Source organism: Corylus avellana, chromosome 9 (assembly GCF_965113065.1).
Source record: "Corylus avellana chromosome 9, dhCorAvel1.hap1.2, whole genome shotgun sequence".
Classification (NCBI taxonomy): Eukaryota; Viridiplantae; Streptophyta; class Magnoliopsida; order Fagales; family Betulaceae; genus Corylus; species Corylus avellana.
In genome coordinates this window covers 19,364,165-19,382,938 of record NC_142498.1, presented here as the reverse complement: position 1 = coordinate 19,382,938, position 18,774 = coordinate 19,364,165, and the positions used below count along the sequence as shown (strand labels likewise).

General features: G+C 35.3%; 1 protein-coding gene and 2 pseudogenes across 2 annotated transcripts; all 3 read left to right on the top strand.

Annotated features, from left to right (window-relative positions):
• The first annotated feature begins 1,323 nt into the window (after positions 1–1,323).
• On the top strand, positions 1,324–6,112 carry LOC132189283 (7-deoxyloganetin glucosyltransferase-like). Of its 2 annotated transcripts, none has more exons than XM_088510318.1 (3): positions 1,324–1,330; positions 3,492–3,995; positions 5,175–6,112. In XM_088510318.1, the coding sequence occupies exons 2-3, from the start codon at positions 3,863–3,865 to the stop codon at positions 6,110–6,112; spliced, it is 1,071 nt and encodes a 356-aa protein (XP_088366444.1). In that variant the 5' UTR covers positions 1,324–1,330; positions 3,492–3,862. The 2 variants fall into 2 exon arrangements, with proteins under 2 accessions (XP_088366444.1, XP_088366445.1); XM_088510319.1 differs by lacking the exon at positions 1,324–1,330 and adding an exon at positions 3,333–3,348 and having other exon boundaries at positions 3,501–3,995.
• A 5,383-nt stretch (positions 6,113–11,495) lies between these two features.
• Positions 11,496–14,230, top strand: LOC132190243 ((R)-mandelonitrile beta-glucosyltransferase pseudogene; annotated as a pseudogene).
• LOC148583909 (7-deoxyloganetin glucosyltransferase pseudogene) lies at positions 11,623–13,486 on the top strand (annotated as a pseudogene).
• Positions 14,231–18,774: the final 4,544 nt, after the last annotated feature.

Here is an 18,774-nt window from a genome sequence, read left to right as displayed (position 1 = left end):
GAAGAAGAAGATAATAATATGATCTTTAACATTACTCTCGAGTAAATGTGAAATGCTTACTTAAATCAAACTTTTGTGTCACATTACATAGCAGTACGTATTTGATTAAGGAGCTTCAAGAGTGAACAGATGAAGCTGATAATTACGGATAGAGCTATTTAACCTTTACTCCTAGAAACAGATCGGAAGTTACTGTGTTAGTTACATAACTTACATGGGAGGGACACCTCATACGGCCGCCTTCTCGATCTTTCTTTTTATTCTTCCAGAAATTCCACCAATTTCTTGGCAAGGAATTTGAAAGCTAGAACTTCCTGACCCGACGCCATCCATAAATACTCGATCGGGCGTTTTGGTATTTGGAAATTATTCTTACCACAATAAGTTCACCTGTTCACGACCTTCTGCTTCATTTTCTCACACCTTTCTGCTTTCTTCTTCTTCTTGAATTTTGCATCCTATTGCAAGATTTTCTCACTTTTCTGAGAATGGTGAATTATCGGGTACTGTGCCTCCTTTTCTCTCATTTATTTCTCTGCATCTTTTTTCTGATGCCTTTCGATCTACTTTTCTTTTTTGTTTCCTACCATGCATGTCTCATCATTTATCTGAACTTTCTGAGAATATTCAAGAATCTTAAGGTGTGCCTTAATTACTTTCGTCTCATTATGTTGTTGCAACTTGCATGGCCCATGGGGTTTTGAATTTCGGTACTGATTTGATTCTTTTATGGCCTGCATTTCCTCTGTTATTCTATGTTATATTATACTCATTGTGGGAATTTGTGCTGAGAAAGAAAGATATATGATTCATGTGGATTCTTGTTTTAATTGACCCCTTAGTGCGTGCATGCATGCATGCATGAATGCCAACTTCTCTTCTCACCTTCTTATGAAATTGATTAGCTCTCCATGTTCATGTCTCACCTTCATTCTTGCTAAAATCTTGTTTTCGTCGTGGGATCTTGTTTTCATGATTTCATATATATTAATTCTTCATGTTCATCGATCTCTGACGTACAGAAGTTACTGAGGTTGATAATGGAGGTTAACCTCCCCAGCATCTTCTCGGAAAACGCTACCAGGAGGACCGCTGGATTTTCAATCATAATAGAAATCCTTCAAGACGTTCCCGGGGTTAATGTTTCTGGGATGATGTCGGAGCTTGGAAGGTCTTACGACAAGAAAGGAGTAGATAGTGTTGACATGGACTCTGCCAGGAAAGCCATCGAAATCATGTCTATGGTTGCAGTACACGATGTGTATCCCAGGTTCTTCTCCAAGGTTAAGGTTGTAAAAGTTTTACTAGGCATTTTATCAAAACATGGGGTGTCAGGTTGGTTTGGCGAGTCTGTTGAGTTGATGTTTCAAAGTTTCTCAATATTCATCCATTCCGCAAGAGTAAATCAAAGGTATCATGCGCCCAGATATTTTTCTCCGCTGGCAAGGCTCAACCTGATGCTGGACTCTCAAGAAACTATAAGGAAATACTTGCCTAGCGGAAATGAAGAGATACTGAGTCCAGGCAAAGCGCTTTGCCTCAAGGGTATAGTGGGAACCTTCATATGGACTCTTGGTTCTGAAAAAGAGACGCAAAATGTTTGGAATTGTGTTCGAATAGTCTTCGAAACACAACATGTTGAAGCCATTCACGCGTCTCTGGCGGAGAAGTTAATTGCTGTAAATTCCGTCAGGAATGAAGACCTTAGCATATTGTTTACGGCCATCACGCCGCTCCTGGAAAAAGCAAAAGATGCGCGCAATGGTGAGCTCTGCAGGGCTCTTTGTGAACTTCTGACCACCATTTTGCTGGGCGAATGTTTCACCCGTAACATTCGTGCCCTTCTCTGTTTAAATTCCAATTATGCTGCGTATCTTTTCGGAGCCAAGGACGGTGTTCTTGATGAGAATGACAGGCTTATACTAAGTTCATATAAGAAATTCGTGATAGCTCGTGAGAAGCTTCAGTCAATTCTTGCAAAATGCGACTTCGACAACAGCCTTCGGTTTGGTGTGGCGTGTGCGAAATTGGCGGTCGATTTAATTTAGCCACCACCCAATGATTGCTGCGGTGGAAGTTGTGAAGGCCGGGATACATAGAAATTCGTTGAGAGGGTTATGTTTCAGCTGTTCGTTTGTTATGAGTATATACTTGATATGTTGAACGACTTAATTTCTTCTTCTTTTTCTCGTTTACAAGATAGAATTTCTTCAATTTTCGTTGTTTTTTTTTTTTCTGATTTATTTACAAAATATAACAGAGATTGCTAATGACAAACTCAAAATTAGGATTTGACCAGAAAAAAACATGAAGACACACCATGAAATTAGTCAAGCATAAATTTGAAAGCCAAATGCATTTCTCTAGGCCTAGGCTGGGACTTTTAATAACAATTAATAGTCCTATCAATTTTCAAAAAATAGGGTCATGATCAGTGAAATATAAATTAGTACTAAACTGTTATACAATTATTATATAATTGAGATAATGTGATAGTCAAAATTAGTCATTTATTTTTTTATTTTTTACAAGTATTGATTTGAAGGTTAATTTTTACTATCATATCATCGATCAAGGTATATAATAGTTGTATTACATTCTATTAAATATCATTACTCAATGGAAATATGGCTTGTTTGCAATCATGCTCAAATTAATTTATCTTTTTGAACTCAACTGATTTTAATAAAATTTAAATTAACTTAATTTTTTTTAAAAAAAAATGCCACATACACTCTCAAGTACTGTACACTGCATGATTTTTATCATTAGATTTTGGATTAATTACTACTAAATTTTAGATTAAACTGTGATTTTTATTGTTACGTTATGAAATATTTATTTTATTAAAGTATTGAAACAAGCGATGATTTAACATAATATCAAAGCACTAAAAATCATAAATTCAACGCTAACTCAATCAATTTCAAGTGTTAGAGCATATTAAGAGATCGAGAGTGGAATTGTGTGCGATAGTACTGAAAATAGCTTTGTTCACTCTGTCCGAAAAAGGATGATCTTTTTTCTTCTTCTTTTTCTTTTGAGGAATGCTGCCATGCATTCTACCCACCATCTCCCCACCATCTCTTCACCTTGTCATCTTGATTTTTTCAAAAAAACAAAAAAACAAAAAAAAAGGCAGAGAGAGAAGAGATGGTGGCATGGGGAGATGGTGGGTAGAATGAAGAAGAGCATATCTCTTTTCTTTTTCGTTTTCCCTTTTACGGTGCTACCACAAAAAGACACAGTTTTCTGTCCTTTAAGAGGATGCGTCCAACAGACACCAAACAGTTGAAGAATAGAAAAAGCACCAGCCGGAGCCCACCAACTTGATGGGTATTGGGTCAAGTCACCCATCAACCGAATTCATTTACACATTCCGATCCTCATAGTCCTTTCTTGCTCTACAAAATATGAAAATAAGCAGGAAGACTATATATCCATCATCCCATTTTCAGCTGTGAGAGAGACAAGTAATATGGATCCGACAGCCATTACAGAGAAGCCCCATGCAGTATGCATCCCCTTCCCAGCTCAAGGCCACATAAACCCCATGCTAAAAATGGCCAAAATCCTCCACTACAGAGGTTTTCATATCACCTTCGTAAACACAGAGTTCAATCATAAATGGCTCCTAAAATCCCGAGGTCCCAACTCTCTCGACGGCCTCCCCTCCTTCCGATTCCAAACCATTCCCGACGGGCTTCCCGACTCCGACGCCGAAGCCACCCAGGACATACAAGCCCTCTGCCGCTCTACAAGAAAAAATTGCTTAGCTCCCTTCTGAAACCTTCTTTTGAAACTCAACGACACCGTTTCATCCAATGTCCCTCCAGTCACTTGCATAGTTTCGGATAGTGTCATGAGCTTCACTCTAGACGCAGCAGCAGAGCTGGGCATCCCTGATGTTCTTTTCTGGACAGCAAGCGCGTGTGGGCTCATGGGCTACGTTCAATTCCGCCGTCTCATTGAGAAGGGTCTAACGCCACTCAAAGGTATGTACGTACTAATCCACCAATCACAAACGTAACTTCCACTTTTCAATCTTCTTGCCATTTATTAATCTGGGTTTTCTTTTTTTCTTTTTCTTTTTTGAAAAAAAAAAAAAAAATGCAATGGTTTGATTTGGGGTGACGACCAATAATTTTATGGGGTTTAAAAGGTGATTGATCACTACCTACATGCAGTACGTAAGTCATATATATGGTAACCTGTACGTAGCTTGTATTTTTGGCGGTGATTAAGCAAATTGGGCATACATTGCTATTTAATTGGTGTTTATTAATTGATTTTCGAAAAAAATTCACAAAATCTTTTTGAACTTCCACGTTTTTTTTTTTTTTTTTTTTTAAATGATAGATGTACAACTTAAACCCAACTTTGGCCCAACTTTTCTCTTAAGTACTTTAAAAAACAAAACTGCCTGTGGAGGAAAGAGAGAGCCTTAAACTAGAGAGAGAGAAAAATTTCGTCTAGAAGTTGAGCCAAAGTTAGGTTTAAGTTGTGACTGTATCACACCTCATTTTTTTTTTTTTTTGACACTTTTTGAATGTTCAAAAACTCTCAATTTATGGCAACTTTTAATTTTTTGTTTCCTTTAGTTACAATTTTTGCAGAATATAGGTATTTTGGAAATTTCGACAAAGCTTAACGAAAAATCTTAGCGAAGGAGGACATTGCAAAAAATTGAAAATCCAATACTCTAAATTGAGAGTTTTTGAACGAAATAATGTCAAAACATGTTGAAATTTAGGCGGCTTTAGCTTTTATGAAGCTTTCTCCTTAATTTTTTTGATATATATGGTATGGATCAATTTGTTTGTTTGTTTGTTTTTTTTTTTTTTTTTTTTTTTTTTTTATTGCTTGCCAAAGTATAATTAATCACCTTTAAACTCTAACGAGCTATTCGATAGAGTCTCAAATTAACTACAAGACCAAAAGTGCATTTATCCATTTTTTTTCTTTGCATCTTCGGCTAAACATCAACCACATGTCATTTATTTGCGACACGCTTACTTAATTTGAGAATGTTTGTTAGCAGAAACGTGACCATAAGTCGGTCGAAACGGTCACCTAAGTAGTGCTAGCTAATATGTTATTAGTGTAAACATGCCCAATTTTAGGAGTAAATTGTCCTCTGGTATTACTTACTGAATTTCTTAATTGTTCTGCAGATGCGAGCTATTTAACAAATGGGTATTTAGAAACGGTCATAGATTGGATTCCAGGCATGAAAGGTATTCGCTTAAGGGATCTTCCGAGCTTCTTTAGAACCACGGACCCAGATGATATAATGCTAGATTTTCCAATGGTTGAAAGCGAGAGAGCTCAAAAAGCTTCAGCTATCTTCTTCAATACCTTTGATGCCTTAGAGCATCAAGTGTTAGACGCTCTCTCATCCATGTTTCCTCCTATTTACCCAATTGGTCCCCTACAATTTCTCCTAAATCAGATCCCGGATAATGATCATATATTAATTGGCTCAAATTTATGGAAAGAAGAAGCTGGGTGTTTGGAATGGCCGGACAAAAATGAACCCAACTCTTTTTTTTACGTGAATTTTGGAAGCGTAACGGTCATGACATGTGACGAATTGATTGAATTTGCTTGGGGTCTTGCAAATAGCAACCAAACATTCTTGTGGATAATAAGGCCTGATCTTGTGGAGGGTGATTCGGCCGTTCTTCCGCCGGAATTCTTGGCAGAGACCAAAGAAAGGGGTATGTTGGCAAATTGGTGTCCTCAAGAACAAGTTCTTGGCCATCCATCTATCGGAGGGTTCTTGACGCACAGTGGGTGGAATTCCACGATCGAAAGTGTGTGCGGCGGAGTGCCGATTATCTCTTGGCCGTTTTTGGCGGAGCAACAAACCAATTGTCAATACTCTTGCAATGAGTGGGGCATAGGCATGGAGATAGAGGGCGGTGTTAAGAGAGAAGAAATAAAGAGCCTTGTGAGAGAGCTGATGGTGGGAGAGAAGGGGAAAGAGTTGAGGAAGAAAGCTGTAGAGTGGAAGAAGTTGGCAGAAGAGGCCACCAGTAGTCCTACTGGGTCATCCTACGTGAATCTTGACAAAATGATTAATGAAGTTCTTTTATCTCCACGAGATTAGGTTATATATATTGGATTATTTAAATTATTGTATTCTTGCCGTGTTCTTCAATTTAATTCTTCATTGTTTTGTGGATTTTTTTTTTAAATTTTTTAATTTCTATTTTCGGTATGGAAGATCATGTATGACAAATTTGTAATATGAGTAACATTATTTTGTAAGGTGCAATTAAGATAATGTGAAAGTAAAAATAAGTTTTTTTGATTAATAAGGACTTGTAAAAAAGAAAAAATTAAAAGATTGTTTTTTTCTTCCATGTTATTTTAATTGTATGCATATCAGTTTATTAAATAGTAATTCTCTCTCTCTCTCTCTCTCTCTCTCTATATATATATATATATATATATATATATATATATATATATATATTCAAAAATCAATGAAAACGTTGGAGATCAACTTTCACATGAATGTCCTCACGTGAAGATCGACACCTATGGTTGCCTCACTAGTTAGGCCATTACCGTATCTGACCATTACCATATCTGACATACTTGAAGATTGCCTCACTGCCTAGGTCATCACCAAGTCTCCTAATCCTTGCATTGTCCGCCTCACTACTTGGCCATCGACAAAACAAGGCAACCATTTTATACATGGCCGCCTCACTATTTGAGGAACAAATTTTACAAAAAAAAAATTAAAAACATGATTTAGCACAATATGATTGAATTTTTTAAAAGTTGAATTTATTTTATTTTTAATCATATTATGTCACATCATGCTGTAAAAGTTTTTTTTTTTTTTATAAAATTTATTTATAAGCCTAGCATTCCTCTATTACAGTTGGCACACTTGGTCGCCTCACTTAGGGGTGGGCAAATTAACCGATTACCGATTACCGACTTTAACCGAACCGATATTAACCGTAACCAATAGTTATCGGTCGGTAATCGATTAAAAATTTTATATCGATAAGCTTATCGGTCGGTTTAAATTTTTTTATCGAAAAACTGATATGGCCGATATGACCGATAAGCTATTTTAATTTTTAATTTTTTAAAATTTTATATTTATTATTGTAGTGGATCAATAAAAAAAAATAATAATAAATAAATAAAATAAAAATAAAAAAGCTTCAATAAGCTATTTTAGCCAAAAATATACTCTAAAATAACTAATTTTTAATAAGCTATTTTATGCTTTAGCCCAACAATTTATTAACTTGAATGTTGTTATTTATTTTTCAATGGTTAGAAGATGTGACCATCAAATTATTGCAAAATGCTCCCAAATCGTGATGAGGAAGATGAAAATGAGAGAGCGCAACGCACAGAATAAAATTTTGGGGATAACAGAGATTAAGTTAATTTACTGTAGAAATATGATCCTTAGAGTGATGAAGGATGTGTAATCTTAGCGTCATAAAATGATGTGAAAAATCCTAATTGTCATTTTTTAAAGTAAAAAAATTAATAACATATGTCGCGTTTTTATTGGATATGACATGACAAAGTTACGAATTCGGTTAATTAAGTTACTTAACAAAAATTTATTTTAGGAAGTAAACTATTATTTTGGCCTACATTGAGGACCTATAAATTAGTTTTTATACCACATGAAATAATTTGTAATTTAGGCCAAGTGGCCAACTATAGGGATCTATAAATTATTTTTTATACCATATGGAGTGATTTGTAATTTAGGTTAACCTCATGGACTAATTTTGCATTTATCCCCTAGTTAAATATTATAATTTTATTAGTTTTAAACCAATCAAGATAGGGGAGGGTAAAAAATAAGTTTAAAAAATTTATAACTTTAATTAGCTTTTTGGCTTTTTGAATGTATAGATCGAGCATCTATGACGACAAGCATTAAATATAAAGTAGAGAAATGAGCTTGTGTGTTTTCATGAATTTTGTTAGATTTTTAGAGAAATATAAATATAAAGGTCGAGCTCATTGTAAATGCTCTTATAAAATAAATCTATTCTTCATGGCCATTTTTTGGCACCCCATTTTTCCTACTGATACTGATGTGGCACGGGTTGAGTGGCTACTTTAAAGAAGAAAAAAAGAAAAAAAAAAAATTGTCTCCATTGAACTCTTGCCATGTCAACAATATAATGTGGATGTGATAAAGTAAATAGTAATGTTAAGGACCATTTTTTTTTATCTTTTTAAAGTTAATGTGGCTTTCAAAATTACCATTTGATCAAAATTCAAGTATGATTCATATAAAATGTAATGGTGATTTTAAAAGCCACATCAGCTTTATGAGAATAAAAAGAAGATAAAAATATGGTCTCTAACATTACTCTCAAGTAAATGTGAAATACTTACTTAAATCACACTTTTGTGTCACATTACATAGCAGTACGTATTTGATTAAGGCGCTTCAAGAGTGAACAGATGAAGCTGATAATTTCGGATAGACCTATTTAACTTTTACTCCTAGAAACAGATCGGAAGTTACTGCATGTGTTAGTTACATAACTTACATGGGAGGGACACCTCATACGGTCGCCTTCTCGATCTTTCTTTTTATTCTTCCAGAAATACCACCAATTTCTTGGCAAGGAATTTGAAATAGCTAGAACTGCCCGACCCGACGCCATCCATAAATACTCGATCGGGCGTTTTGGTATTTGGAAATTATTCTTACCACAATAAGTTCACCTGTTCACGACCTTCTGCTTCATTTTCTCACACCTTTCTGCTTTCTTCTTCTTCTTGAATTTTGTATCCTATTGCAAGATTTTCTCACTTTTCTGAGAATGGTGAATTATCGGGTACTGTGCCTCCTTTTCTCTCATTTATTTCTCTGCATCTTTTTTCTGATGCCTTTCGATCTACTTTTCTTTTTTGTTTCCTACCATGCATGTCTCATCATTTATCTGAACTTTCTGAGAATATTCAAGAATCTTAAGGTGTGCCTTAATTACTTTCGTCTCATTATGTTGTTGCAACTTGCATGGCCCATGGGGTTTTGAATTTCGGTACTGATTTGATTCTTTTATGGCCTGCATTTCCTCTGTTATTCTATGTTATACTATACTCATTGTGGGAATTTGTGCTGAGAAAGAAAGATATATGATTCATGTGGATTCTTGTTTTAATTGACCCCTTAGTGCGTGCATGCATGAATGCCAACTTCTCTTCTCACCTTCTTATGAAATTGATTAGCTCTTCATGTTCATGTCTCACCTTCATTCTTGCTAAAATCTTGTTTTCGTCGTGGGATCTTGTTTTCATGATTTCATATATATTAATTCTTCATGTTCATCGATCTCTGACGTACAGAAGTTACTGAAGTTGATAATGGAGGTTAACCTCCCCAGCATCTTCTCGGAAAACTCTACCAGGAGGACCGCTGGATTTTCAATCATAATAGAAATCCTTCAAGACGTTCCCGGGGTTAATGTTTCTCGGATGATGTCGGAGCTTGGAAGGTCTTACGACAAGAAAGGAGGAGATAGTGTTGACATGGACTCTGCCAGAAAAGCCATCAAAATCATGTCTATGGTTGCAGTAGGCAATGTGTATCCCGGGTTCTTCTCCCAGGTTGAGGTTGTAAAAGTTTTACTGGGCATTTTATCAAAACATGGGGTGTCAGGTTGGTTTGACGAGTCTGTTGAGTTGATGTTTCAAAGTTTCTCAAAATTCATCCATTCCGCAACAGTGAATCAAAGGTATCATGTGCCCAGATATTTTTATCGGCTGGCAAGGCTCAACCTGATGCTTGACTCTCAAGATACTATAAGGAAATACTTGCCTAGCGGAAATGAAGAGATATTGAGTCCAGGCAAAGCGCTTTGCCTCAAGGGTATAGTGGGAACCTTCATATGGAATCTTGGTTCTGAAAAGGAGATGCAAAATGTTTGGAATTGTGTTCGAATACTCTTCGAAACACAACATGTTGAAGCCATTCACGCGTCACTGGCGGAGAAGCTAATTGCTGTAAATTCCGTCAGCAATGAAGAGCTTAGCATATTGTTTACGGTCATGGCGCCGCTCCTGGAAAAAGCAAAAGATGCGCGCAATGGTGATCTCTGCAGGGCTCTTTGTGACCTTCTGACCACCATTTTGGTGGGCGAATATTTCATCCGTAACATTCGTACCCTTCTCTGTTTAAATCCCAATTATGCTGCGTATCTTTTCGGAGCCAAGGACGGTGATCTTGATGAGAATGACAGGCTTATACTAAGTTTATATAAGAAATTCGCGATAGCTCGTGAGAAGCTTCAGTCAATTCTTGCAAAATGCGACTTCGACGACAGCCTTTGGTTTGCCCGCGGTGTGGCGCGTGCGAAATTGGCGCTCGATTTAATTTAGCCACCACCCAATGATTGCTGCGGTGGAAGTTGTGAAGGCCGGGATACATAGAAATTCGTTGAGAGGGTTATGTTTCAGCTGTTCGTTTGTTATAAGTATATACTTGATATGTTGAACGACTCAATTTCTTCTTCTTTTTTCTCGTTTACAAGATAGAATTTCTTCAATTTTCGTTGTTTTTTTCTGATTTACAAAATATAACAGAGATTGCTAATGACAAACTCAAAATTAGAATTTGACCAGAAAAAAACATGAAGACACCATGAAATTAGTCAAGCATAAATTTGAAAGCCAAATGCATTTCTCTAGGCCTAGGCTGGGACTTTCAATAACAATTAATAGTCCTATCAATTTTCAAAAAATAGGGTCATGATCAGTGAAATATGAATTAGTACTAGACTGTTATACAATTATTATACAATTGAGATAATGTGATAGTAAAAATTAGTCATTTATTTTTTTATTTTTTTACAAGTATTGATTTGAAGGTTAATTTTTACTACCATATCATGGATCAAGGTATATGATAATTGTATTACATTCTATTAAATATCATTACTCAATAGAAATATGGCTTGTTTGCAATCATGCTCAAATTAATTTATATTTTTGAACTCAACTGATTTTAATAAAATTTAAATGAACTTAATTTTTTTTTTTAAATGCCAAATATATTCTCATGTACTGTACACTGCATAATTTTTATCGTTAGATTTTGGATTAATTACTACTAAATTTTAGATTAAACTGTGATTTTCATTATCACGTTATGAAATATTTATTTGATTAAAGTATTGAAACAAATGATGATTTAACATGATATCAAAGCACTAAAAGTCATAAATTCGAACGCTAACTCAATCAATTTCAAGTGTTAGAGCATATTAAGAGATCGAGAGCGAGATGGTGTGCGATAGTACAGAAAATAGCTTTGTTCACTCTGTCTGAAAAAGGATGATCTTTTTTCTTCTTCTTTTTCTTTTTCGTTTTCCCTTTTACGGTGCTACCACAAAAAGACACAGTTTTCTGTCCTTTAAGAGGATGCGTCCAACAGACACCAAACAGTTGAAGAATAGAAAAAGCACCAGCCGGAGCCCACCAACTTGATGGGTATTGGGTCAAGTCACCCATCAACCGAATTCATTTACACCTTCCTCCTTTCTTGCTCTACAAAATAAGCAAGAAGACTACATATCCATCATCCCATTTTCAGCTGTGAGAGAGACAAGTAATATGGATCCGACGGCCATTACAGAGAAGCCCCATGCAGTATGCATCCCCTTCCCAGCTCAAGGCCACATAAACCCCATGCTAAAAATGGCCAAAATCCTCCACTACAGAGGTTTTCATATCACCTTCGTAAACACAGAGTTCAATCATAAACGGCTCCTAAAATCCCGAGGTCCCAACTCTCTCGACGGCCTCCCCTCCTTCCGATTCCAAACCATTCCCGACGGGCTTCCCGACTCCGACGCCGAAGCCACCCAGGACATACAAGCCTTCTGCCGCTCTACAAGAAAAAATTGCTTAGCTCCCTTCAGAAACCTTCTTTTGAAACTCAACGACACCGTTTCATCCAATGTCCCTCCAGTCACTTGCATAGTTTCGGATAGTGTCATGAGCTTCACCCTAGACGCAGCAGCAGAGCTGGGCATCTCTGATGTTCTTTTCTGGACAGCAAGCGCGTGTGGGTTCATGGGCTACGTTCAATTCCGCCGTCTCATTGAGAAGGGTCTAACGCCACTCAAAGGTATGTACGTACTAATCCACCAATCACAAACGTAACTTCCACTTTTCAATCTGATTGCCATTTATTAATCCGGGTTTTCTTTTTTGAAAAAAAAAAAAAAAATGCAATGATTTGATTTGGGGTGACGACCAATAATTTTACGGGGTTTAAAAGGTGATTGATCACTATCTACATGCAGTACGTAAGTCATATATATGGTAACCTGTACGTAGCTTGTATTTTTGGCGGTGATTAAGCAAATTGGGCATACATTGCTATTTAATTGGTGTTTATTAATTGATTTTCGGAAAAAATTCACAAAATCTTTTTGAACTTCCACGTTTTTTTTTTTTTTTTTAAATGATAAATGTACAACTTAAACCCAACTTTGGCCCAATTTTTCTCTTAAGTACTTTAAAAAACAAAACTGCTTGTGGAGGAAAGAGAGTGCCTTAATTAAACTAGAGAGAGAGAAAAATTTGGTCTAAAAGTTGGGCAAAAGTTAGGTTTAAGTTGTGACTGTATCACACCTCTTTTTTTTTTTTGACACTTTTTGAATGTTCAAAAACTCTCAATTTATGGCAACTTTTAATTTTTTGTTTCCTTTAGTTACAATTTTTGCAGAATATGGGTATTTTGGAAATTTCGACAAGGCTTAACAAAAAATCTTAGCGAAGGAGGACATTGCAAAAAATTGAAAATTCAATACTCTAAATTGAGAGTTTTTGAACGAAATAATGTCAAAACGTGTTGAAATTTAGGAGGCTTTTATGAAGCTTCTCCTTAATTTTTTTTTTTGATATATATGGTATGAATCAATTTGTTTGTTTGTTTGTTTGTTTTTTTTTTTTATAATTTTTTTTCTTGCTTGCCAAAGTATAATTAATCACTTTTTAAACTCCAACGAGCTATTTGATAGTCTCAAACTACAAGACCAAAAGTGCATTTATCCATTTTTTTTCTTTGCATCTTCGGCTAAACATCAACCACATGTCATTTATTTGCGACACACTTACTTAATTTGAGAATGCTTGTTAGCAGAAACGTGACCATAAGTCGGTCGAAACGGTCGCCTAAGTAGTGCTAATATGTTATTAGTGTAAACATGCCCAATTTTAGGAGTAAATTGTTCTCTGGTATTACTTACTGAATTTCTTAATTGTTATGCAGATGCGAGCTATTTAACAAATGGGTATTTAGAAACGCTCATAGATTGGATTCCAGGCATGAAAGGTATTCGCTTAAGGGATTTTCCGAGCTTCGTTAGAACCACGGACCCAGATGATATAATGCTAGATTTTCCAATGGTTGAAAGCGAGAGAGCTCAAAAAGCTTCAGCTATCTTCTTCAATACCTTTGATGCCTTAGAGCATCAAGTGTTAGACGCTCTCTCATCCATGTTTCCTCCTATTTACCCAATTGGTCCCCTACAATTTGTCCTAAATCAGATCCCGGATAATGATCATATATTAATTGGCTCAAATTTATGGAAAGAAGAAGCTGGGTGTCTGGAATGGCTGGACAAAAATGAACCCAACTCTGTTTTTTACGTGAATTTAATTTGGAAGCGTAACGGTCATGACATGTGACGAATTGATTGAATTTGCTTGGGGACTTGCAAATAGCAACCAAACATTCTTGTGGATAATAAGGCCTGATCTTGTGGAGGGTGATTCGGCGGTTCTTCCGCCGGAATTCTTGGCAGAGACCAAAGAAAGGGGTATGTTGGCAAATTGGTGTCCTCAAGAACAAGTTCTCGGCCATCCATCTATCGGAGGGTTCTTGACGCACAGTGGGTGGAATTCCACGATCGAAAGTGTGTGCGGCGGAGTGCCGATTATCTCTTGGCCGTTTTTGGCGGAGCAACAAACCAATTGTCGATACTCTTGCAATGAGTGGGGCATAGGCATGGAGATAGAGGGCGGTGTTAAGAGAGAAGAAATAAAGAGCCTTGTGAGAGAGCTGATGGTGGGAGAGAAGGGGAAAGAGTTGAGGAAGAAAGCTGTAGAGTGGAAGAAGTTGGCAGAAGAGGCCACCAGTAGTCCTACTGGGTCATCCTACGTGAATCTTGACAAAATGATTAATGAAGTTCTTTTATCTCCACGAGATTAGGTTATATATATTGGATTATTTAAATTATTGTATTCTTGCCGTGTTCTTCAATTTAATTCTTCATTGTTTTGTGGATTTTTTTTTAAAAAAAAATTTTATTTCTATTTTCGGTATGGAAGATCATGTATGACAAATTTGTAATATGAGTAACATTATTTTGTAAGGTGCAATTAAGATAATGTGAAAGTAAAAATAAGTTTTTTTGATTAATAAGGACTTGTAAAAAAAAAAAATTAAAAGATTGTTTTTTTCTTTCATGTTATTTCAATTGTATGGCAGTCGCATATCAGTCTATTAAATAGTAATTCTATATATATATATATATATATATATTCAAAAATCAATGAAAACGTTGGAGATCAACTTTCACATGAATGTCCTCACGTGAAGATCGACACCTATGGTTGCAACTTTCACATGAATGTCCTCACATGAAGATCGACACCTATGGTTGCCTCACTACTTAGGCCATTACCATATCTGACATACTTGAAGATTGCCTCACTGCCTAGGGCATCACCAAGTCTCCTAATCCTTGCATTGTCCGCCTCACTACTTGGCCATCGACAAAACAAGGCAACCATTTTATACATGGCCGCCTCACTATTTGAGCTATTATTACATTGAAAAATATTAGGTTTATGAACAAATTTTACAAAAAAAATTTAAAAAACATGATTTGGTACAATATGATTGGATTTCTTAAAAGTTGAATTTATTTTATTTCTAATCATATTATGTCATATCATGCTGTAAAAGTTTTTTTTTTTTTATAAAATTTATTTATAAGCCTAGCATTCCTCTATTACAGTTGGCACACTTGGTCGCCTCACTTAGGGGTGGGCAGATTAACCAATTACTGACTTTAACCGAACCGATATTAACCGTAACCGATAGTTATCGGTCGGTAATCGGTTAAAAATTTTATATCGATAACCTTATCGGTAGGTTAAAATTTTTTTATCGAAAAACTGATATGACCGATAAGCTATTTTAATTTTTAATTTTTTAGAATTTTATATTTATTATTGTAGTGGATCAATATAAAATTGAAAAAAAAAAAAAAAAAAAAAAAAAAAAGCTTCAATAAGCTATTTTAGCAAAAAATATACTCTAAAATAACTAATTTTTAATAAACTATTTTATGCTTTAGCCCAACAAAACGTATTTGGGCCTCCAAAACAATTCATTTTTGGCCCAATTAGCAACCAGTAAAAGCTCAATAAAAAGCCCACAAAAGCCCAAACCGATTTAACCGACTAGTTAACCGATTCATTTTTGGCTCTCAATCGGGTGTCATTTTCCTCTATAATGACTCTCTTAATCATTTTCGTTCCTAGGCTCTGAATAGTCTAGCTATCATTATTGTACATTTTCATTCCTTGGCTTTGAATAGTTTAGCTATCATTATCAGGGACGGAGAAAGAAAATTTTATGGAAGGGGGCCAGTCAAAATTTTTTTTTTTTTTTTTTTTCAATTCTTTAGAATTTTTTTATTAAAAAAAATTATTTTGGTTGTTTTTTATGAACTAAAGACTACTGTAAAGGCCAAAAAAAGTGGACATTTGAAAGTAAAGGCAAAAAATAATAATAAAAAAAAAAATTAGTGGGTATGGGCCAACAAAATTAAAAATAGGGCAAAAAATTTTTATTAGATATGGCCAAAAAATTTAAAAATAGGGCCAATTTTTTTTTTTTTGAAAGGGGCCAAATGACTAAAATTAAAACTTTAATTTTACTTTTTTTTATTATTTTTTTAACTTATAATTTTTTTTCCTTATTGTGGGGTTTTTATTATTTTTTTTACTTATATATTTTTTTTCCTTATTTTGGGGGGACCATGGCCCACCCCGGTCCCCCCTTGCCTCCGTCTCTGATCATTATTGTACATTTTCGTTCCTTGGCTCTGAATAGTCTAGCTATCATTATTGTACATTTTCGTTCCTTGGCTCTGAATAGTCTATCTATCATTATTGTACATTTTCGTTCCTTGGCTAGCTCTGAATAGTCTAGCTATCATTATCGTACATTTTCGTTCCTTGGCTAGCTCTGAATAGTCTAGCTATCATTATCGTACATTTTCGTTCCTTGGCTAGCTCTGAATAGTCTAGCTATCATTATCGTACATTTTCGTTCCTTGGCTAGCTCTGAATATTCTAGCTATCATTATTGTACATTTCCATTTCCATCATTTTTGTTCATTTCCGGGTGTCCTTTTCCTCTATAATGACTCTCTTAATCATTTTCGTTCCTTAGCTCTAAAATGTCAACCATATCCATTTCCATTTCTTTGTATACAAACGCTATATATAAAGGAAACAATCATGATAGTTATTAGTCATCATATATACAGGCAAAACTGGCTCTCGATCGGGTGTTATTTTTCTCTATAATGACTCTCTTAATCATTTTCATTCCTTGACTCTGAATAGTCTAGTTATCATTATTGTACATGTTTCATGAACAAGACTTTCAATTAAGAGTCAACGACCATTAATATTCACCATCAGGAGGACTGTTACCGCCTAGCCAACTCAATTAATTTCGACACATTAAACCACAGAGGTCGCAATCACATTTACCATATCTATAACATGGGCTGCATACATGTTATTGGTAACCAATAAAGCAAACAATTGAGATAAACGGTGACAGACAAATTGGCTATGAATATGATTTAGCGAACTCGATTGCCTATAAATTAAATCCGAATTAATTAACTTTTAAATGGTATCCAAATTAACGTTTCCATGGCCTCATCAAGTTCAAACTCTAATATTCCATTATCCACTTTTGTTGATCAATTTGTGATCGATATCCAATATCCATATAGGGCTGAACTATCACCAACTCTTTCCATTTCCATTGCCACGTTAATTTTCATCATTTTCCGCTTTTTCAACCTTCAATTTCTGCCGGTATAAACAAAAGATAAATATAAGACTAACTTAAGGGATCATAGCCCCAAGCATATATATATCCCCCAAGAAAAATGACAAATAAAGAAATTCCTTCAAAACGAAATATTCTCAAAACCATTTTGCAATAATTAGTACTTATCTGTAGCACCAAATCTTAACTGTGTTTTTTATGCGACCTATATATATATATATATATATATATATATATATGTGAATGGTAGACACAGTTACGGAGGTAGAGTTTAATATGGGCAGGAGCCAAAGGCCAAGAGCCAATAAATTGTCTAGCTAGGAGCCGATATGCAAAATAATAATAATAATAATAATTAAAAAATAAATTACCTTATAAATTATTTTTTTACCTTCAATTTTTATTTTCCTTATGAGTTAGGGGGTGGCCATGGCCTATACCGGCCAACCCCTTTCTTCGTCACTGGGTAGACAAAAACCCTAACTCCAGTGCCCTGGATGCGTGCTTGAATTTACTAAAGCCAATATATATATATATATCTCAATTGTGGGAAAATACGCATTAGCCATTGGCATGATATTTACAGTAGCAATTATGATGGAGGTGTGAGCAGATGATTATGTTGAATTGTTAGTGATAACTGATATGGCAACAACATGGGAAGATGGGTAATTATAAGGTTACAGAGAGGCAGAAGAGAAGCGGAAGGTGGAACGTGCAATGATAAAGATGTTGAGACAAAAAAAGGGATTTGGATCCCCTCATATTTTCTAAAATATGAGATTCTCGTATTCTAAAATCCGAGCCATGCATCCATTTCATCTAACAGTTTAAATAAATACAAAAGTTCGCGTTACTTCTGCATTTGTTTAAACTGCTATTACACTTTGTACTACGAGTGAAGCATGTTTTGGATGAATAGAGACATTCATTCAATTTTAGTCGATTGGCGTATGAATCATAAGAAGGGAATGGGAGGGTAAAGGAGTGATAGGACTATATGTTGGGTTGTGTAGAAGATGACTTCAATTACTACCTAGTAAATTAGAAAGTGATTCATTCTCCTGTTTAGACTAGAGGTTTGGGGGTCCAAAAGCTTAAGACTTTCTTAATTATATTGTAATTATTTTACTATTGATGTTAAACATTTCATACTCATACGGTGAAATAATTGAAGCATGCAGATGCAGGCCGTCTGAATATGTATGTTACTCTAAACATGCTTCCTATGTTTACATCCTAATATTAACACTGTATCCACTACTTATTCAAAACATTCAAGATGTGCAAGGATACCAGCTCCCTCTGAGAAGTATTCATACCACAAAGGTTGTGAGGGATTGATCCTCATTAGTTTCCCTGTTGTTTGGGTTCCATTGGGAGATATGACAAGGCAGAAACTTTCCTGTTATTTGGCTTTGATTGGGTTATGAGTAAGACAGAATTGACCCTTGGTTTTATAACCTTAAACATCTTCTACCATTTGCTTCATAAAAATTTCCAGCATGCTATGTGATAGAAGTCCTGATTATATTCACCAAATAAATCATAGATGAGATCATTTACTGAGATTTTGTTATTCCCTTGGTTTGAGCAAATTTTAAGAAGGAACTTTCTCGTTGGAAATGCTATTTAAACATGAGGCTCCAACT

What these genes read in the sequence shown, in the direction of transcription:
- LOC132189283 (XM_088510318.1), top strand. Translation starts at nt 3,863, where the DNA reads ATGAGCTTCACTCTAGACGCAGCAGCAGAGCTGGGCATCCCTGATGTT. An exon ending in GGGTCTAACGCCACTCAAAG is followed by an intron (nt 3,996 to 5,174) that starts GTATGTACGTAC and finishes ATTGTTCTGCAG; the next exon opens with ATGCGAGCTATTTAACAAAT.